The sequence below is a fragment of the Oryctolagus cuniculus genome, chromosome 1 (assembly GCF_964237555.1).
Source record: "Oryctolagus cuniculus chromosome 1, mOryCun1.1, whole genome shotgun sequence".
In the NCBI taxonomy this organism is placed as follows: Eukaryota; Metazoa; Chordata; class Mammalia; order Lagomorpha; family Leporidae; genus Oryctolagus; species Oryctolagus cuniculus.
In genome coordinates, this window is record NC_091432.1 from 217,112,915 (window position 1) to 217,138,517 (window position 25,603).

The 25,603-nt window shown below is 55.5% G+C and overlaps 1 protein-coding gene across 8 annotated transcripts in view; it reads left to right on the forward strand.

The window, feature by feature from the left end:
* Positions 1–25,603, forward strand: part of RGS3 (regulator of G protein signaling 3) — a 149,190-nt gene that overhangs the window by 74,977 nt on the left and 48,610 nt on the right. For 6 of the 8 annotated variants that reach the window (XM_051842799.2, XM_070066347.1, XM_051842803.2 and 3 more), the window contains 4 exons: positions 1,091–1,174; positions 7,816–7,927; positions 13,162–13,205; positions 18,490–18,612. In XM_051842799.2, coding sequence (XP_051698759.2) covers positions 1,091–1,174; positions 7,816–7,927; positions 13,162–13,205; positions 18,490–18,612 — 363 coding nt within the window. Of the gene's footprint in view, positions 1–1,090; positions 1,175–7,815; positions 7,928–13,161; positions 13,206–18,489; positions 18,613–22,697; positions 25,559–25,603 lie in introns of those variants that run through there. The other 2 variants (XM_008273409.4, XM_017350089.3) reach the window with 1 other exon arrangement.

A 25,603-nucleotide genomic window follows, 5' to 3' on the forward strand; every position in this document is an offset into this window, starting at 1 on the left:
CAGGAAAGTTATTATTTTATTTTGTTTTTGACTTTTTATAAGCAATTAAAATTAGTTTTCAAAAGTTATAATTTTTAAATTGTGAAATATGTAAACTAAAGATGGCATAATACTTAAATGTGTGGTCTAGAAAATAACCCCAGGACAAATATCCACTAAGATGAAGAACTAGACCATGGCTACCGTTTTCAAAGCCTGTGTGTCTCTGCCGCTCATGCAGCACCCTTCCTACCAGGCTCACCCACCAGCCTGGCCCTACTGTCAGCATTTGCTCGCTTTTCTCTAGTTTTCCATCTATGTGCCGTTCTCTAACACATTTGGTCGGCCTCTTTCTAAATGTTATTTAATAGAGCCATCCTGCGTCCGTTCGTTTGGCTCCTGCTTCTTTTGCTTCGTATGATTTAGAAGATTCATCTAGGTTGTGTGTGTAGTCGCTGTTTGTTTCATTATCTTTCTTCAAGCACTTTCAAGCCATGTTATAAATAGATGTCCACGAGGACCTGTCCTGCTGGGGAGAGCAAGGCCTGCTGGGTAACCTAGGACTTGTGGAGCTCTCTCCTGGGCTGAGTGGGGCAGGCTGATGGGTGAGGTGAGAGGTGTGGGGGAGAATCGGTCCCTTGGGAACTGAAGGCTGAAAAGGAAGTCACTTGGCTGAAGTGTGGAATGAATGCAGAGCAGGGCCTGGCCCGGCCCGGGAGGGACTCAAGTGACCGAATCTCTTGGCCTGTAGCTCTCAGGATTGCTGCAGGGTCTGGCACCAGGTGCCTTCCTGAGGGGCAAGAATGGGATGATTGGGGACTGGGGGGGCTGGGAGCTGGAGGAGGAGAGCAGGGCTGCAGAGGGCCTAAGCGGGTGACTTCCTGCCAGAAAGCGTGGCTGTCACGTGAGGAGGGCTGGTGGGGAAGGTGGCAGCCACAGTTCCACACAGGACAGGAGCATGTCTTTCTGTTTCCAGTTTGCGCTTGAGGGGGCGTGTGGGTTCAGTGGGCTGGTGGCTGGCAGTTCCCTCTCTGTCAGGCCGCCACCCACGCCCGCCTGAGCCTCACTGGCCCTTTGAACTCACTCAGCTCAGGCCTTGCTCTGTTTGCAGCCGCTCGATCTCTGCAACCCTGCCCGGACCCTCCTGCTCTCAGAGGAGCTGCTGCTGTACGAGGGGAGGAACAAGGCTGCCCAGGTAAGACTTGCATGCGCTGTGCCCAGGGAGGCCGTCCTGCTGCCATCGCTGGTTGACCTCTGGCCCTCACCTGTCTGTCTTCCTGAGGGTCTTGGAAGCGTACAGTCTCAGGCTAGAGGAGACCTGGCAAGTGTGCCAGCCCCCTCCCCCTCCCTGCCTCCTTACCAAATGGCTAGCCTGCTTTTTCTTTCACATTTCCCATGATGGGGAGCTCAGCTCCTCTCAGAGCTGTTTAGGCCATCTTGGCTGGCTTGGTCATTTCCCCAGCCCCTGCAGGCATCCCCTTGTCGGTCCCGGCTTCCTGTAAGGAGCAAAAGAGACGGCACTTGTGCCCCGCTGTGATGAGCGGCTTTGCGGGTGAGAAGATTAAAGCAGTTAGCCGGAGAGATGTTTTAGGGAAGCATCGGTTACTCGAGTTTTCTGAGTCTGTATTAACCCAGATCCCAAATCCTGTGCTGAGAGATCAGTCTGTGTATATCCTGGCTGTGCCAGCAGAGCTTGGGGGTGGGGGAGGGGGTGGGCGCAGGTCCTGGGCCCTGGGCCTGCTTCCTGCTGGTTGGGAGAACCTCACTTTCAGTCCCCAGAGTACCTGGGTATCAGCTCAGCCCCTGAACTTCCAACTGTTTGGGAAGGCAAATGGGAGGCCTGGGATCTGGCCAGGCTCTCTGGAGGTTTTAAAGCTTCTGCCAATCATGTCCTGATGCCAGACTGCCTGCACCAAGTTGAGGAGCAGCTGGAGGCAGTGGAAAGTTCAGGAAACGGGGAAGCAGGAAGCACGTATCCAGCCCCAGCTCTGCTGCTGTCCTCTTGTGACTTCTACCCCTCTTCCTCTGTCTTCCCATCTGAACAGTGGGTATGTATTGTGTATTCGAGGCAGCAAGGGCCGAATCTGAGGTGGGCTGATCTAACAGCCTCAGCATTTTGGGGCACTGTGACTGTGGCTAAGGCAGGCAGCTGGCTTTGCTTCGTTTTGTTGTTTAATCAAGCAGACCAGAGCTCCTATGTTCCAAATGGGCATTGGCTTTGGCGAGGGAGCTCCCTGAGGAGGCTGCGTGCTCATTTCCACCACACTGGTATTGCTTACTGTATTTCTGGATCTCTCCTCTGAGAGCGTATCTTCTGAATTGCCTTGCTGGAAGTAAAACTTCATCGGGTACGAGGTTAGGTTTGACCAGCAAGCACTGCCTTGGAGCGGTGTTGGTGAATGTGCCTGTGATTGTGTCAGGAGTCAGAAGGTATGGTGGAAATTCATCAGGGCCCAAAGAAGGGGAGCCACCCAAAAACATAGAGAGGAGCACTTTAAAAAGTTCATGGAAAGGGACAGCACTGTGGCATTGTGGGTAAAGCCCATGCCTGTGACTCCTCCGGCACCCCGTGTGGGCGTTGGTATGGGTCCTGGCTGCTCCACTTCCCAGTCGGCTCCTTGCTAATGCACCTGGGAAAGCAGCAGAAGATAGCCCAAGTGTTTGGGTCTCTGCACCAATGTAGGAGACCCAGAAGAAGCTCCTGGTTCTTGGCTTCTGTCTGGGCCCATTTGGGGAGTGAACAAGCAGATGGAGGATCTCTCTCTCTCTCTAGCTCTGTCTTTCAAATAATAAATAAAATAAATCTTAGAAAAAAATAAAAACAATACAATGAAATCACACAAAGAAAGTTCACAGAAAATGGAATTAAAAGGTAAGTGTGGGGACTGGCACCATGGGTAGCACATAAAGCTGTTGCCTGTGGAGTTGGCATCCCATATGGATGCTGGTTTGAGTGCCGGCTGTTCCACTTTTGATCCAGCTCCCTGCTAATGGCCTGGGAAAAGCAGTAGGAGATGGCCCAAGACCTGGAAGAAGCTCCTGGCTCTTGGCTTTGAACAGGCCCAGTTCCAACCATTAGGGCCATTTGGAGAGTGAACCAGCAGATGGAAGATTTCTCTCTCTATAACTCTTTCAAATAAAACAAAAAGTTTTTTGTAAAAAAATATGTGTGTTATGCTGTTGAAATGTTTTGGAATCTATGCGTCTGAGAAACTCTTCAAAAGGTTCATAGAAAATGCATATTATGCAAAAACTATGCATGGATTTCAAAACTTGCTTCAACATAAACTTATCTTTTAATTCCATTTTTACATACCCTTATACATATGTCTAGATTTGTTCTTTTAAATTTTGCTCAGCATTAAAGCTGCACATTTTTTGTTTAAGACTTCTTTGTTCACTTGAAAGGTAGAATCAGAGAGAGAGAGAGAGAGAGAGAGAGAGAGAGAGGGATCTTCACTGTGTAGGATTCACTCTCCAAATGACTGCAATAGCCAGGGCTGAGCCAGGCTGAAGCCAGAAGCCTGGAACTCCATTTGGATCTCCCACATAGGTGGCAGGGGCCCAAGGACTGGGACCATCTTTAGCTGCTTTTTCGGGCAGGAGCATTTACAGGGAGCTGGATTGCAAGTAGAGCAGCTGAAACTCGAATGAGCACTCGGATACAGGTTGCTGGTGTGGCTAGTGGCAGCTTAACCCACTGTGCGGCAGAGCGGGCCCCTACTTTGCATATGTTGGGCACTTTCCTGCGTGTCCTCACTCTGTGTCCATTTCACAAACTGAATCCCAGTGAGGTGGGGGCACCCCCATGGGAGGCATGATGAGGAAACTGAGGCTTGGGTGAGATTCACTAGGACCCAAGGGCTTCAAGGTTGGGGAGGGCTGGAGCCAGGAATTAGTTCTTCAGTCTCTGGCTCAGCACTGTTTCCTGTGATCCCACGCTGCCTCTGGCACGATTGTTTAAAAACAAACCAGCAAGCCCAAGCTGAAGCCATCCAGAAAAATCTTTGCCTTGTGCATCTTTGGAGCCTTAAAACTAAGAACATCCACCCACCCCTTGAAGATTGAAGGAAGCGATTTGAAGAAAGTAAAATAAATACATTCCTTTCTCCTGCATTGTGATGGCAACCAACTATGTGGCTCATCGGTGCCCTATCATGTTATTAAGCCAAAAATACAAACCAACTCCAGAAAGATTTGGATAAATTCATAGAGCCCCAGTGTTGGTCAGGCTCTCAGGAATCACTTCTTCCAATTGCTTCCCTATAACTTTCCAGCTACAGATTTCCTGGTCAGTTCTCCTCGGGGCGATGGAGAGCACTAAATTGTAGAAAGCCTCTACGCAGAATTAATGTCTGTATTTCTGGAATGTTCTTTCCTCTTGCTTCTTTGTCCCATCTCCTCTCTGGGCAGGCTCAGATTTGCTAATGTCTGTGAGCGGATCCAGTCCCACACCATGAACTGTCCCCCCCTGCCCCATCATACCCCGTGCTAAAAATCACATGCTTGAGTGTCCTGAGATCAGACCAGCACTTTGGAGCAGCCTCACTGAAGCGTTCAAACCATAGTTACTGCACGTGTGCTGCAGAGGCCAGGCTGGTGCTAGGTTCCAGGAATACTATGAAGCACCAGACACACCCTCACTTTACACTCTGACTCATTCAGTTTACCATTAACCAAGGCACCAAGGTCTTTTCTGCAAACCCTGCCCTTAGGCCATATTCCCGGGAGAAAGTATGGTTAGGGCCACTTGGGAGAAGTCACCCTCCAAGTTGTAAGGATTCCAGTACCCAAATGGTCCCCTCAATCCCTGACCCTTTGGGAGAACAGATGTGTCCTTGGAGAAGACACCTGGTGACTCCATGGCCTGTGGGGGAAGCCAGCAGGTGCCCGTTCCAGGGAGATCCAGCAGGATGCCGGTGACATGGGAGGGGCCACGTGTCCTCCCCAGGCACGCTCGCTCTCTGCCTTGCCTCAAGCCGTGTGCCAGCTCTGCCTTTTTCCTGACCTGACCTTTGGGGAAATTTTTCATTCATGCCTTAATCACTTCCTGTCTAGACCATATTCTCAGCTCTGGGACTCAGCCCCAGCAGTGGCCTGGGGCTTTTCTCACCTTGCCCTGACTCCCCCCTCCCCCCCACCCCCTTGCCTTCCATGCAGCCTTCCCTGGGCCTGGGCCATCTTTTGTCTCCCCAGGTTGTCTCCTCCAGCCCTTCCTCTGTGGGCTTTCCTATGGGCCAGGAGGTGACTGCCAGATTGCCCTTGAGTTGGGGGAGCCTGAGGGTTTGCAGCTAGTTTTGAGTCTTCTTTCTGTCACCTTGCACTTTGAGGTCCTTGCTTCAGACAACCAACCCCTCAAATCCTCGTGAACTCTTTGTTTTTCCCCCTTCCTTTAACTACTTTATTATTATTCGGCCTCCTTTGTCCCTCTTCTTTTTGGAATCCCTGTTTGGATTCTTTTACATTCAGGGATAGGACAACTATAGGGTCAGCCAGACCTGGCTGTGTGGCTATGGACAGGTCACTTAACCTCTCTGATCTGTAGGGTCCTCACACGTAAATGAGGGCAATGATGTTATTTAAATGAGGATCCACTGAGCAGGAAGTAACTCACCCCCAAGATCTCTTCCTTCCCAGAGCTCTTTAGCCTCCATGTTTGGGCCCCCTGGAGAAGCCAGAGCTGCTGCCAGTCTCCTGTTTGAGGACATCTGGTCCCCTATTGTCTGTGTGGCCCATATCCCCTCATTTTCCTGTGTTTATGCTACTTTCAAAAAGCCAAGAGATTCTTGGGATACAAGATATTTTCAAATTATAAAAATAACAGAGGCCGGCGCCGCGGCTCACTAGGCTAATCCTCCACCTAGTGGCGCCGGCACACCGGGTTCTAGTCCTGGTCGGGGCGCCGGATTCTGTCCCGGTTGCCCCTCTTCCAGGCCAGCTCTCTGCTGTGGCCCGGGAGTGCAGTGGAGGATGGCCCAAGTGCTTGGGCCCTGCACCCCAGGGAAGACCAGGAGAAGCACCTGGCTCCTGCCTTCGGATCAGCGCGGTGCGCCGGCCACAGCGGCCATTGGAGGGTGAACCAACGGCAAAGGAAGACCTTTCTTTATGTCTCTCTCTCTCTCACTATCCACTCTGCCTGTCAAAAACAAACAAACAAACAAACAAAAAAAACCCAAAAAACAAAACACCAGAGTCTTATTGTGAAATAATGCGAATTAAGCAGAAATATATGAAGTCAAGTCCCACTGCCCTGGTGTAAGGAATATGGTGAGTATTCTAAGTGCTGAAAAGATCTGTAGGTGTGTGCGCTCGGTGCTGAGACCAAGATGCCACTTGAGATGCCTGCGTCCCACTTGGAGTGCTGGGTTCAAATCCTGGCTCCGGCCTGAGTCCAGCTTCCTGCTCATGCATCCTGGGAGGCAGCACGTGATGGCTCAAGCACTTGGGTACTGGCTACGCACATGGGCAACCCAGATTGAGTTCTGGCCTCCTGACTGGCCTGGCACAGCCCTGGCTATTGCGGGTATTTGGGGGAATGAAACAAGATGGAAGCTCTCTCCCTGCCTATCTCTGTCTCTCTGCCTTTCAAATTAAAATTAATAAAAAGTTAAATAAAAATGGAGAGAGATCTATAGTTTTACAAAAAGTGGATCATACTTTCGGTATTTCTGCCCACTGTGCTATTTTGGCTTATGATAGATTTTTATTTCTGCCCACACAGCCGTACTTTGTGCTTTGCATGGTCACGTCAGTTCTGCCACATGAACATAACATGGCTTGTTTCCTCCATCCTCTCTTGCTGGGCGTTTGCATTATTGGTGAGAACATCCTTGTAGATTGCTGTTTACGTATCCGGTGTTTACGTATCCTGGTGTTTACGTATCCTCCATCCTTGGAGGATGGAGTCTTAGGAGTGCATGGTGTGGACTTGATAGCTTAAATGCACCATGTTGACTCCTTAAATTTCAACAACAATCCAGCACACTCTCACTGTGCCCCTCAGTACATCCCAAGTACTCTGGCTGATTCTTTCTACGAAACAAGCGACAGACAGAACAGCGAAATGTCAGGTTTTGACACCTCAAAGGGGAGTTCACATAATTAATACTTTGTTTTCTTTGGAGACTCTAAAATTGGATTTTATTGCTTTTTGCTGAAAGGCCACTGCAGGATTTACACAACAAAGACCAGTGTAATCTTCACTGGCATTAGAGGATCAAGTGGATTTTTTTTTTAGCATCAAAATATGCTGAGCATGCCTGTTGGTTTACCTATAGTGTCTAAAAATAGTCCTCTCCTTTGTTTTTGGAGCAGCAGATACATAAAAGAGATAAAAGTCATGTACGTATCTGTATTGGCGCATAAGGAACTGGCTTTTTCTCAAACTGATTTATGATTAATGCAGTTAGCATTTTCTGTAAGGACTTTGGAAATAGAACCTCACAGTACACAATGCTTCACTTGAGTCTCCAAAGGGCTTGTGCAAGGAGCTTGGGAAGGACCCAGGGACCTGGCGGGAGAGTCTAGGGTGGTCGTTTGGTCAAAGAGGTGGGTTGGGGGCCTCGGGCTCTAGAGAGACCTGCCCAGGCTGTCTGCCATGGAGGGTGACAGCCCTTCTTTGTCCCCTGTTCCTTTTCTCCTGCTTCGAGGAGTGGAAGTGTAGGAGAGCGGCAGGTGGAGGGGCTGTCTCCTCTGCAGGCAGCTCTCTGTGCAGGCCTGAGTTGCTCCTCGCTCTGCCCCAGCTGCCAAGGTTGCATTGCCCGGAGCTCCAAGGGAGGCTGGGGCTCCCATGCCCAGGGGACAGCGGAGCAGCCTGTTTGCCTTCTTCCGGTGCAGGTAACCCTGTTCGCCTACTCGGACCTGCTGCTCTTCACGAAGGAGGACGAGCCTGGCCGCTGCAACGTCCTGAGGAACCCCCTGTACCTCCAGAGCGTGAAGCTGCAGGAAGGTAGGAGGTGTCCCGCCGCGGCGGCAGCAGGCAGCACGGTGCTGGTGTCCGTTCTCCCCCGGCAAGACCTCTGCTGCGCCCCGAGCTTCCCAGGGACGTTTCTGCCCTAGCGAGTGAGGGGGTGGGAAGAGCTTTGCACTCAGTGCCGTGTCCTGAGTGTCTCAGCCCTGCCCCTCGCTACCAGCTTGACCTTGGACAAGTTCCTCAGCCTCTCTGTTTCCTCCTGTGTGAGTGGGGATAATAATAGCATCTTAGAAAGTTGTGAAGATTAAATGAGGTCATATATGCAAAGCGCCTGGCCCACAACAGGTGGCCAATAAGTGCTTGTTGCCGCCCCCACTCGCCACACATCTCTGCCATCGGAAACCACGGCCTCTTCTACCCGCAGCTGCGTGGCCCTGCCAGAGCTAGCGAGCAGGAGCCAGTGGGAGTGTGGAGTGAATTTCTAACCCGCCTTTGCACTGCGCCGCCTCCGCTGGGCCAGCCAGCCGGGAAGCAGCTGGGAGTATCTGTCGGGCGGTTTGGTTTGGCGCCTGAGCTCTCCGCTGTGAAGGGCTCGATTTCCTCTCCCAGATTATAAAAACAACAACAGACCTGTCTGAGCACGGGGGACAGGGGCAGGGAGGAAAATGTGACCCAGCAAAAGAATTCCGTTTGGGCGGGTTTTGCTCCGGGAAAACTTCCTGAGTGCTTGCAAAGCCGTCCTGCACACAGGGCCCGGCCGCTCCTCCCCTGGAAGCTGTCAGTGTGAGAACCGCTCTCCGGGCGCCTCGGCACAGGAAGGCACGGACTTTCCCTTCTCCGCCTCTGGCTTTCTCCAGGGCGGCCCCCGAGGGGCAGTGAGGACGAGTAGGCCTCTGAGCTGCCATGCCAGGGAGCTCCCTTGGGCCAGCCAGGGGGGAGCAGGCTGGACTTCTGGCAGCTCTGCCCTTGGCCTCCCGCTGCTTGCCTGCCGCTTTCTGGCACCCGGCTTTCTCCTGCACTCCCCTCTCCCTGGTCCCCCAGCGTGCTCTGAGACCTGGACCCTTGCTCTGTGCTACACCTGGCTGGTCTGGGGCCCGAGCCTAGGACCCTCTTTGCTGCTAAAAGGAGGGAGGGAAGAGAAGGTTGCGTTTTAGGTGGAGGCTGGGGATGGAAAGAGGGCAGTGCCAGACCTGGAGGCAATAACAGTGGTGCGGGGGTCTGGCCTTGGCTTTGCTGCTAATGCACACTTGGAGTACCCGCCCACCGCCCCCCCCCCCCCCCCCCCCCGCCGTGCCCTTTCCGCTCTCAGAGCCTCAGCTTCTCTGACAGGGGAAGTAAGGGTGGGGCCAGCTCCACCCCTCCAGCTCTGACACCTCCCAGACAGGACCCTCCCAGGGTTGGGGTGCTGTGAGGAGCTAGACCGTGAGTATACCTTCCTGCCTCCACCCCTCAGGCCTGGTCTGGGACTTGGTTAGATTTTCCTCTTCTAGAACCCCCAGACCCAAAACTTGAAGTTGGGGAGCTCCTGTGGACAGGATGGCCTCTCATTAACATTGCTTATGGCAGGAAACTCCTAGGTTTCTTGTTTGTCTCTTTGAAATCAACATGAATGCCATGGTTAGCAAAGGTGCCACTGACCTTGCCTGATGGTCCCTGGGAGGAGGAATCTGCCCCACCCCAGGGACCAAGGACTCCATCGTGCAACTTGCCTGAAGGGTGCTTAGCCCCTCGGGCCATGCACATGATCAGGGCCTGCCATGGGACATGGACCATCATGGATGCCCCACGAACATTTGTTGGGTGAATGAATGAATGATTACAAGAAGACCTGGGCCAGCCCAGGAGGGGGGTGAGATGGGCAGGAGGTTACACCCCTCCCCCTGGGCTCCCGCCAGCAGCCACTCAAGTTCTGCCTGCCCTCCTCCTGCCCGGCTCGCCCTTAGCCTCAGCAGGCCTGTGGGCAGTGGAATGGGAATAGGCAGAGAGCTGGCGTTAGTGACATTGGGACCCCTCTGGTCAGCCCGGCCCATTGTGGTCTCTTCCTGCCTCTGCCGCCTGCTGGCTTTGCTACTCTTTGTGTTTTTGTCTCCCAGGTGGCAGCATCACACCCACATGGTGTCTTGCTGACTGTCTGTGGTCTCAGAAATGGCCTAGAAATGTCCGCTTGATTCCTGGGCGCTGGACTCGCCCTGGGGAGCCAGGGGCCCAGTCTTGGAAACTTAGCTGCTAAGGTCCCACCCAGCTACGGGAATGCTTGCAGTTAAATCTGAGACCTTCTCTGAGTGCTTCCTCAGATCTCAGTCAGTGCGGGCGGCCGGGGCGGTGGCAGGGGTGGGTGGGGGGGAGCCACGTTCCCCTCTGGAGAGCAGAGCCTTGCGGAAGTGCAGAGGAGTCAACCTGCAGCCGGGCGGGAGGGTGAGGCTGTGGTCACCGACACAGGCTTTGGAGGCAGCTGCCTGCCTTCAAACCTGAGCTTTATTCACTGTGTGCCTTGAACAAGATATTTTCCCACCCTGGGCCTCAGTCTTGGTGTCTGGAGAATGGAGAGAACAGCCTTCATGGCTAGTGTCAGAGGAAAGAGGAGAGGGTTTGGTGAGTGGTGGAGTCTGAGAACAAGGCAGAGGGGCACATCTGTTCCAGGAAGCTGTCTCTAGACTCTGCCCAGCCCTTGGCGGGGGCTTGCTGCACACGGTGGGACGCCAGACGCACTCCAGGACCACATGGCTCCTGGTTAGCTCTCAGAAGGTCCGAGCACTTGGGGAGTTTGAAGGAAGACGGGGATGTATGCAGCATTGGTGCCCTGCTCCTCGCCCCGCTTGCCCGCCCCGCGGGGCTTTCCTGGGTCAGCCCCTTGCAGCCTGCGGCTCCTCCCCGCCCCCTCCGCTCCTGCACTTCTTTCTGAGGCCCTGAGCCATGCTGAGCGCTGCCCCCATTCCATCCTTCTCGCAAAGTGCTGGCAGTACAAGGCTGTGCCGGGGAGCAGAGTGCAGTGAGCGTTCACAGTGATGCAGGGCCGGCGGGCCAGGAGGGGGTCGGCTGTCACGCGTCAAAGCATCCGTCCACCCACCCCGGTGCAGGCGCAGAGAGCATGTCCCGGGGTGTGTCCCCCTGACCTTCGTCTCCTGGCTCCCTGAGGCTCATCTCCTGGGCTTTCTCAGTCCCTCCAGCGCTTTCTCTTGTGTCACTGCCAGCTTTCCATTTCGCTTACTTTCTTCCATAGATCTGCTGGCCCACTCTTGGCACTGGGGTCTGCTTGTGGAAAGGTCAGAGAGCGACCCAGTTGCTTTTTACGGGAAAGCAACCACCTCCTCTGGTCTCCACCCTCAGCGGCACAAGAAACCGGCAGCAGACACTTCGGACTGTGGTTTTCTGAAACACGATGGCGTTCTTCCCTCCAACCCCTCTCTCAGCCGGGAGAGCTAGAAAGATCGGTTCTCCCTCTGCCCATAGCAGGCCCCCATTGACTTGGGAGCTGTTGGTATCAGGCTCTGGCTGGCAGCTCCCAGCCCTAGAGATATTTTTTGTCTAGGGAACTGCTTGTGGACTGGCTTCCAGGGGGCCTGGTCTACACCCACACCAAGGCCCTCACTCCCTGCTTTGCCTGGGAGCTGACCTGACCCACATTCTCTGTTTCCACCTTGCTGCCTTCTCCTTACAACACGGTTTGGTTTTGTGGCTGTTTGTTTGCTTCAACTGTGTGTTGAGGGCATCTACTTTGGGCCCAGTGCTAGGCCGGGTGCCTTGATAGGAGAGAGGGGCTGAGCAGGACCAACATGGTGGGTGGATAAGGGGTGGAGTATGTAGTGGGTTGGAGCCTGTCTACTGGATGCTGCCCAGGAGTTAAATCTAAAGTCTTGGGGCTGGTATTGTGGTGCAGTGGGTTAAGCCGCCACCTACAACGTCAGCATCCTATATAGGAGCCAGTTTGAGTCCCAGCTGTTCCACTTCTCATCCAGTTCTCTACTACAGCGTTTGGAGGAGGAGAAGAAGATGACCCAAGTGCTTGGGCCCCTGCCACCCATTGTTTTATGGGGGACCCAAATGGAGTTCTAGTTTTTTGGCTTCAGTCTGGCCCAGCTCAGGCCATTTGGAGGTGTGAACCAGTGGGTAGAAGCTCTCTCTGTAATCTTAAAGAAAAAAAAAATTAATCTTAGTCTCCTTACTGTAACCTCCCGAGAGGTGCTTGTGATGAGGGTGGAGTTTATGCATGGGAAGCATTTAGAGCAGCAGGGGGCGCATAGCACTGTGGTACTGGAGGCTCCGTGGCACTCAAGTGTCGCACCTGTGCTGACAGCCTGTCAGGTGAGTCAGTTGCTGAAGTACAGGGAGCTCCTAACTGCACCAAGCCTGGGCCCCGACCAGCGGCCTGTGGGGGATGCTGCTAGGCCCTGAGGCATGGCCGTGGTGGTCAGTGCAGGTGTTCTGGAGGAGGAGAGGGGGTGGGGGCAGGGCGTCTTCTCGGCACTCAGCGTCCCTTCAGGAGATCCTGTGCTTCTGCATCTGCTCTCCTTCGCCAGGCTCTTCCCTCCTCCCGCAGTGCCCTTTCTTCCCGTCTCCAGTTCTAGCTCAAGAGGGGCCTCCTCTAGGAAGCCTGCCCCAGCAGCAGGGGCTGCCCTCTCTGCCCTCATGCTTCTGCTGGCTCTGAGCAAATCCCTTCCTGCCTGCGTTCTACCTGGGAACCCTGCTCGGGGTGGGGGAGGGAGCACTGCCTTCCAGCAGGGAGAGGGCTTGCTGACTGTTGAGTCTGGGATCCTAGACCAGGTGAGGGGGCGCAAGCCGGGCTGGGAAGCCATCTCTGGGCTGCACGCACAGCCCACACATTTCTGGTGGGAAGCAAGGCCCACCCAGGAACCGGATGGCTCCTTGTATTTCAAAACGGCGAAGACAGTTGGAGCGTATAAAGGAAAGCCCAGGCGTCTGCTGCCTCTGTGTCCCTCATTGCAGGGATCTTGGAAAGGACAGGGCCTGCTGGGGTGCATGGCAGCTCCTGCCTCTGGCTGTTGGTCGCTTGGAAGGTGCTCCCGGTTCCCTGTCCTGGATGAGGTCTCAACATTCCTAGGGCCAGGCTGACCGGCAGGCGAATGCCTTGCTGCTGAACATCGCCCTGGCTGGTTGCTAGTGGGCTTCCCTCTAGAGACTTCCCTATTGCCTGGGTCTTCCTCTTTCTCCCTCTTCTTCCGGGAAAGCGCCACACTCAGTGCCTGGACGGTTCAGCGGCTGGGACTCTTCAGCCAGGGCTAACACAGGTCTTCCTTTCTGTTTCTTTAAAGGCTCTTCTGAGGACCTGAAATTCTGTGTGCTGTACCTGGCAGAGGTGAGTCCTTCCCTTTGACTTTGAGGAGAGAGGTCTGTGTCCTGGTGCTTGAGGGAAGACGTTGGGCTGGGTTCCCTGACGCCAGCCTCCCCAGTAGGGGTCATGCAGGGGTCCTGGGGAAGTCCAGAATGGCAAGCTCCTTGCTCGGTAGCAGAGAAGTAGCATCCCTACCTCTCTGGTCTCTGTGAAAGAGCAGTAGACAAGGAAGCACTGGGAATGGCTTCATGATGGAGTCCCTGCAGAAGCCTGAGAGAGCACAGCCCAAGTTGCAAGTCCCCCTTCCTTTAGGGGTCACCCTGATTCCCGTTGTCCTCATTTGAACAGACCTCTGGGAGAGAAGACAGTTGATAAGATGTTAGCTTCAGAGACAGTGCACATGTGGGAGGTGAGCTGGGGACTCTGGCTGCTGGAACTCAGACCTGAGGACCAAGGAAGCATTGGGTGCCCTCCCCTGTGGCAGGCATATCCCACCAGGGTACAGGTGTGGCAGGTGGGATCCCTTCAGTGTTGGAGGTGTTGAGTCCCATGGAGCCAAGTGAGCAGAGAGCAGGTAGAAGCCCAGGCTGGCCCCTCCTCCAGCCTCACCACTCTGGATTCCATTCCTCTCAATAAGCCCTGCAAGGGTTATCCAGGCTCCTTCGTGCCCAGAGAGCTTCCTGCAGGCTGGGTTTGTTTTTCCCAGAGAAAAAGCACTTCTGCTGTGTTGGTTTCCAAGGATCTGTGACCTCCTAGTCCTCCGAAGATTGATGGTGGGTACTTAGTTCAGTAATGTGCCAGGTGATCTGACCCCAGGGGGCTAGGATAATGAAGTTCATGGGCAGCTACAAGCCTCTCTATTCTCTTAATGGATTGGTGTTCATGAGAGGCACATCTGTAATGCAAGGAAGACAAATGCCTGCTTGGTCCGTAGCTTGGGACATTCTTGATGTGGGTGGTTTTAGATCCCATGGAGAGCCCAGACTCACATCTTGATTGGAACTTCTGGCATGTGGTCCCCTAGAGAAGAAACCAGGAGAAGAGAGTCAGGGTTTGGAGAGGCTTTTCCATTCTGCGTTGAGGCACTGCCAGTTGCCAAGGTGTTCTCTCTGATAGCTCCCTGGCCACAAAGGTCCTGGGTACTGTTGCCCTCTACAGTCCTTGGCTCTGGGTCCCTAGCCCCTGGACAGGTGTCCCTAGCCCCTGCAATCGCTGGGGCAGATGTGCCTCTGACTGGCTTCAGGGCACCCAGGGTTATTGGGTCAATTGGCACATTGGTCAGGGACCATCTCCCAGCCTAGAATCTGATCCTGGCTTCATTAATTTAAGAGTCCTGGCCTTGGAGTTAGGGAGACAGGTCTGCCAGTTCCTGAGTGACCTGGGGCAAATTATGTAGTTATCTGACAAGAGGCCGGTGAAGTCCACCTTGCCGGGTTGTTGTAGTGATTAAATGAGATTCAATGAGATGCTGCATCCAGAGCACTTAGCACAGAGCCTGGCACACAGCGAGTGCTCAATAATGTTAGCTATCGTTATTTTCAGATTCATAACGAGGGGAAGAGCTTTTCATATTCATTTTCTCTCCATTAGAGACATCACCAATGCCTTATTGATCTTTTAAAATGAAAGTTAGAAGGAATTGCTGCTATTCTTTGTGTACACATTCAGATACAGCAAGAGCACAGGCTCTGGAGGAGGCGGAGGAAAACCAAGAACCTCCTCTTCCAGACCTGGGCAGACAACTTACCTCTCTGGGTCTTAGTGCTTGCAACTGAAAAATAGGCATAGCCATGCCTTTGCTTCCTCCCTCTGTTGTAGGGCCATTAGGAGAACTGCATGAAATGAGAGAACATTTTTCAAAGTACAGGGACAAACTTTAACTGTAGCTGCAGAGAAAACGTTTTAGTTTTTACAAAAACAAAATTAGCTCAGGACAAAGGAGGTCAGGCAAGATGGGGTTTTGAAGAGGCCAGGTGGAACTGGGTCTCTGGTTGGATTTGAGGATGCCCACATTTCAAGGCAGGGATTTGCTGTGCATCCCAGAGGTCTGTGCGGGGCGGCACTGCCTATGAGTAAGTTTCCTGAGGATGCCTTCAGGGAAGCTTATGGGCTTGGCCCTGGAGCCTGGGATTGAGGATACGCCGGGAGTTGGCTCAGTTGGATCACATGCTGGATCCAGAGGGATGGTCCTCATGTTAGGGAAGCCACCAGGAAGTGAGGGCTCCCAGTTTAGACAGATTTAGGGAGATGGGAACGCAGTCTCTCTGGTGGGAGCTGGCTCAGCACTTTTTCCTCTTGGCCAGGCCAATTTCCAAGCTCAGACTCCTACAAATATTTGTCCATCTAAGACAGCCAGCCACTACTCCTGGGCCCAACCTGGGTTTCAGCCCTTGTTGCTTTGGAAGCCTGCTGGGCCCTCTAGCATTATCAGCGTTTTCAGCCTCAAGCTCTCAGAGCCAGAGAGCTGCCCTACATGCCGCAACTGAGCTGGGCAGTGTGGTCGCCACCCCAGGCGGGGAGGCGTGGCTTTCCCCAGTTCCAAAGGAGCCTCCGCGCTCAGTGCTATGGACTCAGGAGCTTATTGAATCTCATCTGCTTGTGACAAATGATAGGGCTGCTAGGTCAGATGGTGACACATGGCTTCCCAAAGAGGAGGGGAGCAGGAGTGGGTCTTGCAAGTGTCCGTAGGGTGGAGGTGGTCACAGCTGCCACCTTGCACGGTTGTTGGAAGAAGTGGGAAGGCATTGCTGGTCAAGTGCTTTGCACTGTGTGGGGCACTGGGTGGGAGGGCAGACTTAGACTCAGGGCCGTGAGAGGCCGTCTGTTAACTTCTGCAGGGAGGGTCGAGCGGGCTGCAGATGTCCAGCAAGCTGCCAGGAATTCTGCAGGTGCTCGTAGGCCCACTGGCCTAGAGTCTGGTCTGAAGGTTTGCACTCCGCTTGCCTTCAGGGCCCGTCTGCCACGGGAGGGTCCTGCCAGCCAGGCATGCAGCAGCCTCCCCAGGTTCCAGGGTGAAATTCCGCAGATTTGTCTCCAAGGCCTTGAGTCTTATCTCTGCCATTCCTTGGCAGTGAGACTCAGTGAAGCCCTTGGCCACTCTGGGCTTTGGTTTTCCCCTTCTGGAAAATGGGAATAACGATCCATGTCCTCGGGCCTCTCTGTGGAATCGCCCAGATGCACAGGTGATCGTGGGTGAGAAAGTGCTTTTGAAGATTGAGAATTAGCTAAAAAGAATTGGTATGAAGATGGGACTCTGCTTCAGAGCAGAGCAGGGCAGAGGACACTGCGGCTCAGCGGGAGGAATTTGCTGGATCCCACACAGGGGATGAAAGCTGGGCGGGGAGGCTGAGGTCAGGGCATGGCCTTGGCAGGCTGGGAGGGACCATGGTCCTCACTCGCCCCTCCATTTGCAGGGGACCAGGACAGGACAGGGGGCGGAGGGCTCTCTGGTCAGTGGCTGCCTTACCTGACTTCGCCCTGGGAAACCTGGAGTCCTTTGCTGGGTGTGTTCCATGCCCCTCCCGCTCCTCCTGCGGTGGGCAGGAGGGTTCTGGGAAGCAGCAGGGGCTCCAGTGCTGCCCAGCACGTCGGCTGCAGTCCCTGAGGGCAGCAGCCAGGGCTCTCCTCTGCAGCCTTCAGGAAAACCAGCATCCGAGGACTTAAGGCAACAGAGGAATGGCTGGCACCCAGGGGACACTTCGCATGGCGGGGGTGGGGGGGACCACCCTGAAGGGTGGGAAAGTCCCCAAATGACATTAGGTGATGTCAACAGCCATCCCTGGCTCAGGGCCTCTGCTTTGCTGTCCTCTGCCTAGGACAGCCTCTCCCAAGCACTCTCCTGGCTGGCTCCCTCTTGTTACGTAGCCCTTAGCTCCAGCGTCACCCCCTTCTAGGGACTTTTCTGACCACTTCGCTTAAGGGTGACCTTGCTTTCTGAAGTTTGTGACTTTTCACGGTTTCTCCTTGTATCATTTATGTATTTCTTTATTGTCTTGACCCCCCCAACTCAAGGGTGCTAAGGGCTTTGTCTGTCCCCTCTACCTCCTTATCTCCAGTGCCTAGGCTGGTCCCTGACGCAGAGCAGGTGCTCAAATACTGCTTGCTCGGTGAGCACTTCCTGAGCAATAGCGATGGCTGCTGTGTGATGAGGCCTGGGCTGTCCTCGCTGCTCCCCGTGCTCTGCGAGGTGGATGATGTCATTGTCATCCCAGTTTACAGAAAGCTCTCAACTCTCCTGAGCTGGGAAGTGCAGAGTGGGATCAAACCAGCCTGTCCAGCTGCAGGATAAGGAGGGCCTGGGTGGAAGCACTGTCTTTTTCTCCGTTCTAAGTGTCTCGTGCTCTTAGCTCCCTGGCTTAATCCATCTAATTGCTGTCCTGTGGGGCTCTAATACCTTCCCTTGGAGTTAGAAAGTGTCCAGTAGTGGGCGGTAACCCTAGGTGGTGGCACCGCCCTGCCCTGCCCCCAGCACATCCTGACTGCTTCCTGGTGACTCCCTGGGTCCTGAAGCTCCATGCTTGTACCAAGGCTGGCCTGGGTTTGACTCCTGGAAGTTCCTCCAGACAACCAGCGCTTAGAGAGGCCCATCCCTGCTATGCACTCTACGAGGCCCAGAGGACTAAGGCCTTCCTAGAAGGAGTTTATGGTCTACGTGGTGGGATTAAATGATAGCCATGCCAGAGATGTGGTTGTCCACAGTTGGGCTGAACAACCATTGGTGTCACCCCACGCACACGCTGGGCAGTGGTGGAACTGCCGCGGGGCACGTGGCCGCCCATTGTAGGCTTCCCAGAGGGGCCTGAGTGGCTGTTTGGGTTCTGTCGGTGTGTCTGTCCAACGCCTCTAACCTCGGCCTTGTGACCGGAGGAGTGTGCCCTGGAGGAGAGGGGTTCTGGGGGCTGGATGGGAGTACTGGCTGCACAGAGCATCAGCCTGTGGCCTTAGCCCGCTGGGTTCCCCATTGCTCCCCGAGCTGCCGCCTTGCTCTGTCTGCCCACCCCCTCCCCGGGCTGACCTCGCCATTCTGTCCTGCAGCTCCCCACAGGCCTCCTCTGTGCTGGGAGCCACTGCCTTGCTCCTCTCCCCTCCCCCGCGGGCCTGCAGCTCACCAGCTGCCCCCAACCTTGCTTCCCAGCTTCTCTGGCTGCCTCAGTGTCACCAGGGATTAGTGTGCATTTGTGGCTTTTAGTGGGCGCTCCCCTCCCCACTGCAGCCTCGCCCTCAGGAGCCCAGGGCTGGGCTTGGGCCTGGGAGCCCCCTGCTCGGGGAGCAGCCCTGACCATCCCTCTCTCTGTTTCCCTGACGTCAGAAGGCAGAGTGCTTATTCACTTTGGAGGCACACTCACAGGAGCAGAAGAAGAGAGTGTGCTGGTGCCTGGCAGAGAACATCGCCAAGCAGCAACAGCTGGCCACCTCGCCCCTGCAGAGCAAGGTAAGGGCCTTGTCCGCCGCCTCACCCCTGCAGAGCAAGGTAAGGGCCCCATCCACCTCGCTTCCCAAGGCTGGCCTCCACCCTCGAGCCTCCGAGTTGAGTTTGGGGCTGGCCTGAGCTCTGCTGGAACTTGCGTCTGGACAGTGATCTCCTGTGCTTGAATGTCTCTGTCCTTGGCTTTTCTCTGGGTCCATTGAGTGGATTTGACATTGCTTGGGCAGATTGGCAGAGACAAATTGAGCCTGACCCATCAATTCTCAGCACTGTTCTTTGGTTTGCCTGTGGCTGGGTTTCATTTGGGCTGGCCTCCCTTGCTGTTGCCTGGTGCTGGCTCCCCTCTGCCCACGGGCAGGCTTTGCCCAGGGGCGGTGTGCTGGTGTTTAACACTGGCCCGAGGCAGACATCATTGAGGGGAGATTTGCGGCAGAAGCTGTTACAGTGTGCTACAGGCCAGAGCCAGGCGAGCTGCGTTTGTACCGCTGGGGCTAAGGACCAGCCAGCCAGAGCATCAGAGAAGACCCGACTCTGGGGAGGCCGATCTGGGCCAGGCCCACTCAGCTGGTCCAGTGGCTGGGGAGGGAGGGAGGGGAGATGGGATGTGACAGGAGCTGGACCAGTGCCTTTCCCTTTGACCCCCCCCCCCCATGCCAAGCACAAAGCATAGTTACCATCCCCCATCGCTGAGACTTTCAGGTCTCTTCTCTTTCTGAATGTGGGCCCCTGAGGGGTTGGGTCTGACTGGCTGCGTGGTTGCTAGGTGTGGTTGCTTTGCCCAACCTGGGGGAAGAGGAGAGATGAGTGCGAGCTGCAGCTGGAAACTCGCTGGTCTGGCTGCTCACCAGGCTGGGTGGGGGTGGGCATCAGACCCGCTGTGGCAGGAGCTGGGGGGGGCAGCCTCTCCTGAGGGCCACTGGTGGGCAACGCTCTCCAGCCACCCCCGTAGGGAGTGAGCCCCTAGAACCGTGTCTGCTGAGCTGTGAACGCACGTGATCTTACTTGACATTAGGCAGGGGTGCTTTTAACTTTGATGAGGGAAGACAGCGGGCAGGGCAGGGATCCTGGGTCTCACTGTGCCTTCAGTGTGACCTTGGGCAAGTCACTCCGCTGCTCTGTGCTTTGATGTCCCTATCAGTGACGTGGGGACACTGGTTCCTCCCCCAGAGGGTTGCTGTGGATTCGCAGAAGGGCTGACATAGGTCTCGTGCAGTTCGTAGCACAGGCACTCACTTGCCCACAGCTGTGGGGAAGACGCTGCCCCCATCCCGGCTCCCGGCGGGGCAGGTTCCCACCATCATGGTCATCTCTTGAAAAGAGACCTGCCACCATGGCTACTGCCGGCCTTTCCCCGTTGGTCTGGCCTGGGCCACAGCCACAGTCCAGGCTGCTCCTTCTTCACTGAGCAGCCGCTGAGGCGCTGGGTGGCTGAACATGTGCCTCCAGCTTGCTTTGCGTTGCACTGACTCAGTTCCTCCTGTTCTGAAGGAAAGAGGATGTTTGTGCCTGGGCTTCCGAGTTGCTGGCTCCAGCATATGTCGGCAATAGCCTTCTCAATGCCTTGGAGACCCTTTCCTCCTCTGAGTTCGGGAGGACGGTGGGTGACTGCAAATAGGCTGTGCTTGCCCGGCGCGCCTGTAGTCCCAGCTACTCGAGGCTGAGGCTGGAGGATCGCTTGAGTGCAGGAGTTCTGGGCTGTTGTGCACTGTGCCGATCGGGTGTCCGCACTAAGGTCAGCATCAGCATGGTGACTTCCTGGGGGTAGGGCACCACCAGGTTGCCTAAGGAGGGGTGATCCGGCCCAGGTCAGAAATGGAGCAGATCAGAACTCCCGTGCTGATCTGAAGGGCTCTGGACTTGGAGGCTGAGCCTGGAAGGTGTCCAGGGTTTGGGCATCCTGAGTAAGCATCAGGTTGGACACTCTTCAAGCCAAAACTGTTTAAACATCGAGTGTCATGGAGAAGCCGTGTGCTGTGTAGGAGAAGGGTGATGAAGCAGGGGGCCTGGCTACTGAGACAGCCTTGGCGTTGTCTCCTGGGCCTGAGAACCAAACCCTGCCCCAGACTCGCACACTCTCCCGGGCCTGCACTCCTTAGAAGGCAGTCGTGGACCCGTCTGTCATGGGGCAGGTCCCTTGGAGTCTCTGCAGAACCTCCACCACCCGCCCTTGGAGTTTTAGCAGTTTAGTCCTCCGAGCCACGCGCAGTGCTTCCCGCAGATACGACTGACTCTCTCCAGCCTTGTAGGTTTCCAGACAGCTTCTGCGACCTCAGTGACTGGGCCCACGTGGCCGTCCAGCTGGCCCAACCTGCACTTGGCTCTGTCAGCTCCTGGCTGCCTGAGTGACCGTGACCCTCCTTCCCCAGGGCTGGGCCACAGCCTTTCCACTAAGGTCTGTCCCCTAGGGTCGGAGAGGCGGGACCGAGGCCCGCTGACACTGGCTGCTTGCTTTCAGTGCGTGACAAGTCCCGCTTGACTGATGCACTTGGATCCTGACTAAGCAGCATGCCCTTTTACGCCTTTTCTGTGATCCTGCCTTCTGAATGTGCGCCTTCTGTTAAACAAAGGAAAGCGAGAGCGAAGTACACCCCCCCCCCCCGCAATGCCTCCCAGAACTCCCCGGCTTCCCTGCCCGCCCGCCCGTGTCCCTGCTCCTCTCCGAGTGTCTGCCTGTGCCTTGGGATGGGAGTTCTTCCAAACTCTCAAGGAATGTAAAGCTCTTTCCAGATTCATCAAATGTAGCCAGTGCGCTTTGCCCTGAGGATGAAACAGCTGCTTGGTGGGGAGCACGGGTGTGGGGAGGTTGTGGTTCCCGTGGGAGCCGAGGGCCAGGGCTCCTCCGGTCTCCTCCAGGGATCTGCGCCCTGAAGATTTCTGCCTGATTCGACTGCCTGTGAAATCCGCCACCTCGCGGGGCCAGCTCTGTTCTCCCCTCGGGGGTGGGCAGGGGCAGGCAGTGTGGGGGTCCCTGCGGATGTCATCCCTTCCCTGGGGACCATTGTCTTTCTGTTGCTCACTCTTTGCCTGCAGCTCCTCCCACTTCTGTAGAAATCTTGACCTCCTTCCTGTCCTGCCCGGCACCCCGCCCCCAGTCTTGCTTCATGACCTCTCCCAGGAGGGCATCTCCCTTGCTTTGGGGCCCGCTGTGATGCTTCTAATGCTCCCAACTTCTACCACCTGTGGCTGCTGAGGTTCTAAGCCGGGACGGAGAGGCAGGGTGGTTTTGTTTTGGTTTTCAGTGAAATGTAGACACTAAATACCTTCTCTGTGCCAAATGCTGGTTTAGGCCCTTTGGGGTCACAGAGATGAGCAAGACGTGGGCCCTGTCCTTACTGATACCTCCTAACTGGAGAGAAGTGGTCAGGGCACTGGAGAGGAGTTGCGAGCATTAAAGACCAGGCCTGCGGGCCCTAGGGGTGGCCCAGCAGGGTCCCGGCTAGCTGTTCATCATCCGTTCACTGAGCCCCCCGGGCTGGGCTGGCCAAGCCTTCTGAGAAGAGTCGGCTGGCCCCTGAGCCCTCGGGCGTGAGAAGTGGGGGTCAGTGCAGCGGAATCTGTCGCACTCTTCCCTCTGGAGATCACAGTGTAGTGACAGAGACAGACGTGGCAACAGACTGCTCCAGATAACACGGTGAGTGGTGTGACCCCGGGAGGGCCACCTGGCCTCTCCGAGACGCAGTTTCTGCACCAGTAAAGAGGACGGATTAACAGGGAGGAGTACACTCAGAATGCGCTTGGCCAAGTGGCGCGCAAGAAGAACGCTGTCGACTAGCTGCTGTTGCTAGCCTTATTCTAAGTGATGTCTAGAGGAGGAGCCGTCTGCTAGCCCTGTTCATGGAAGCTGACACCGCCACTCAGCACACGGGACCACCGCCTGCCTTATTCCAGGGCCCAGGCGGGGACACAGGGCCTCCAAGGCACAGAGGTGCATGCCGCCTTGTCATCTCTGTTTAGACAGCTAGAGCCTGCCTGGCCTGGAGATGCCAGGGTCTGTCTGAGTGACTTAGTAAGGGGCAGAGGCAGGTCCTGGAGTCAGGCAGCCCCGGCCTGAGTAGACAGCAAGCTAATTCCAGTTCTGTCTGGTTCCACAGAAACTCCACCCTTACGGCTCTCTCCAGCAGGAGATGGGGCCGAGCAACTCCTCCAATGCTACCCAGGATAGAAGCTTTACCTCATCAGGACAGACTCTGATTGGCTGAGCAAACCCAAGGGCGGGACTCTGCTTCTAGCAACTTAACCCTTTCTTGGGCCTCCCCTACCACACAGTAGCCTCACCTCAACTGGACCCAAAACAGAGGACCAAGATGGTTGGCCTAGGGTCATCTGAAGGGAGTGGTGCCAAGGGTGTGTGTGGACTGGCAGCAGGAGGACTGCAGGTGACGTGGAGGCCCCGTGAGCCTGTGCAGACTGTACAGACTGACTGCAGGAAGTCGCTGATGGAGAAGGTTCGGAAGCTTATTCCCTCCATGCAGAAGGAGGTCAAAGGGCATCTGGGCCTCCAGCAGTGGTTCCAGTACCCACTTTGAGGCCAGCAGGAGAGGCTGGAAGAGGTCACCCCAATGGAGAACAGCGCCGTGATCCACTGCTGCCTGAAGACGGCGCCAGCCACTCGTCTCTCATGCGGACACCTTCGCGGGTTCCTTCAGTGGATTTGGGGGAGGGGGTTAGGGGCTGGCATCTCCTTTGTACCAGGCTCTGTGCTTGGGGATACTGCAGAGAACAAGGTGAACCTGGCCTCTGCTCTCATCAAGATTCCAGTCCTAGGAGGGAGTAAGTGCGAACCAAGTCACACCACCAGCACACACCCCGCCCCCCATGGTTGCCAGCGGTGATAATCTGGGAAAGTGGCAGTTTCCTGCAGAAAGGACTGTAACTGGATTGCTGTGGGGGAGGTGGGGCAAGGGACGGACATAACTTCGCCTGCTGGAAAGGAGCGAGCCAGTCGAGACTCAGGGAAGTGCGGTCCGATGGGAGGAGGTCCCAGTGGGGAAGGGCTTGGAGAGCAGGCCAGTGGGCCGGAGCTCTGAGAGGAGCCAGAGGGGTGAGGGCCACATTGTGTCACAGAGCCTGGGGTAGTTTCTACAGGGGTCCTATTGCAGATAGGAGGGGCCAAGTGGATAGGAGGCCAGTCAGCGCCCCCATCCCCACCCCAGTGCCCTGGTGAGGCTGGAGCAGCCGTGTATCAGTGCCAGGCTCTGGGATGAGAAGAACTGCTTCCCATCCCCCTTCCGGTCCTCGTCCTCCACCACCCTGGATGTGAGGGAGGACTTGGAACCTTCCTCACAGAACCCCACCCTGGCCAGGTCTGGGCTCGGGCCAGTGCTGGGTTCTGAGTGTCCGTGGGAGTTGGGAGCCGTGAGTGCTCAGCTTGGCCACAGTGGGAAGGCTCACGGCCCCCCAAGCTTCAGCAGGGGTCGCCTGTGTTTTCCCTTCATCCTATGCTGATCACCTGATGGAAGCTTGAGCCCAGTCAGCTTGATTTGCCTTCTGTGGAGCCCTAGGGGTCAGGGACCAGGGCTGGGTATGGTGCAGCATTGCTAGTGGAGACTCCTGCTACAAGACTACAGGAGGCCCTACCAAGGGGACCGTGACCAGAGCCCAGCCGGCTCACACCTGCTGCAGAAGCTCCCACACCCCTTTCTAACTGCCAAGACCCAGAGAGAGGAATGCCCAAGGCCACAGGTCTGAGGGACACGGTTCTGCACTAAGGCATATCTGTAGGGTCAGGGCCACTTGCCTAGGAGAAGGAGGTCAGAGACCCCCCTGAGCTGACACTGTCTGTGGCATGTTGCACAAGACTTTAGAGAAGTCTTGCGCTGGGCCCTTGTGAGATTGCTCAGTTGCTGTGGCTGCTGGAACACTAAAAATGAGGGCCCGGCAAAGAATATGCCCCTCACCCGCCACTTCTCCCCCTGCTCGCCCAGGAAAGATGAGACATATGGAATCGGCCGCCTAATGAGTGGTGGGTGAGTGTGCCTGTGATTAGGATAATGCTCCCGTCCGGCGGGGGCACAGACGTTGCCTGGACTGGGCCAGCTGACACATAGTGTCTCTGGCAGCCAGGGCTCAGCCCGCAGGGTGAGTTCTGAGAGGCTGAGCAGCCGGGGCTGCACAGACAGCAAGCTGCACTTTGATTTCATTTGATTCCCTTACAAAATGACATTAAGGGGAATGTGAGGCGCAGGAGAATTGCCTGTCTGGGAAGGCAGCGAGCTTGTCTCTATCGGGCCTGGTGACATACCTCTGGCCACCAGACAGGGGCCAGAGGACGGGAGCTGTGGCCACACACAAATGGAGACTTTGAGTGCAGTGTGCAGCCCCGGGAGTGGGACTCTGCCCGGCTTGTTCCGATGCACTGCTGCGGGGAGCTCGTGCTCCCATCAGGATCCAGGCTGGGCCTTCTGGTGGGCCCGGGGCTGGTCCCCCCAGTGCCTGTGGTGAGCCACAGCGCATTGCTGCTCTGCCTCACCAATCAATGAAGCACTTAATTTGGCTGTACAGGCTTAAGAAGATGAAATACGACCTGGTGGCCACTGCTCTTCAGCATCCCAGTCCATCCCGGCCATCCGGGATGATGAACAAGCATTCGAAATTGCCTCTAAGAACCATAATCACGGGAAACATGGCGCAGCCCCTCCCTGCCACATCAATCACTCCAAGAAGCACACAATGGCCTCTTTCCTGATGGGCCGATTGTCTTGGTTGGCTGTCTCGGGCGGAGCTGGGAGGAGGGGAGCACAAGCGTTTATTGTTGAAAAGGCCATCTGTGCAATTTGAATACAAAGTGATCCTTTTTGTTCCCCACACACCCATGTTCATGTTTTCTTGTGTCTCGGCCTCTGGGGCCTTTTGAAACTCTCATCTGCCCTGGAAGCCGTCATGCCTGGGTCTCTGCCGGCCTGGGGCTTTCGGTGCCTTGGAGTTGAGACAACATGGACCGTTTTGGAAATGATGACATTGTTGGTGTATGTCTTATGTGTTGTTTTTATTCTTCAAA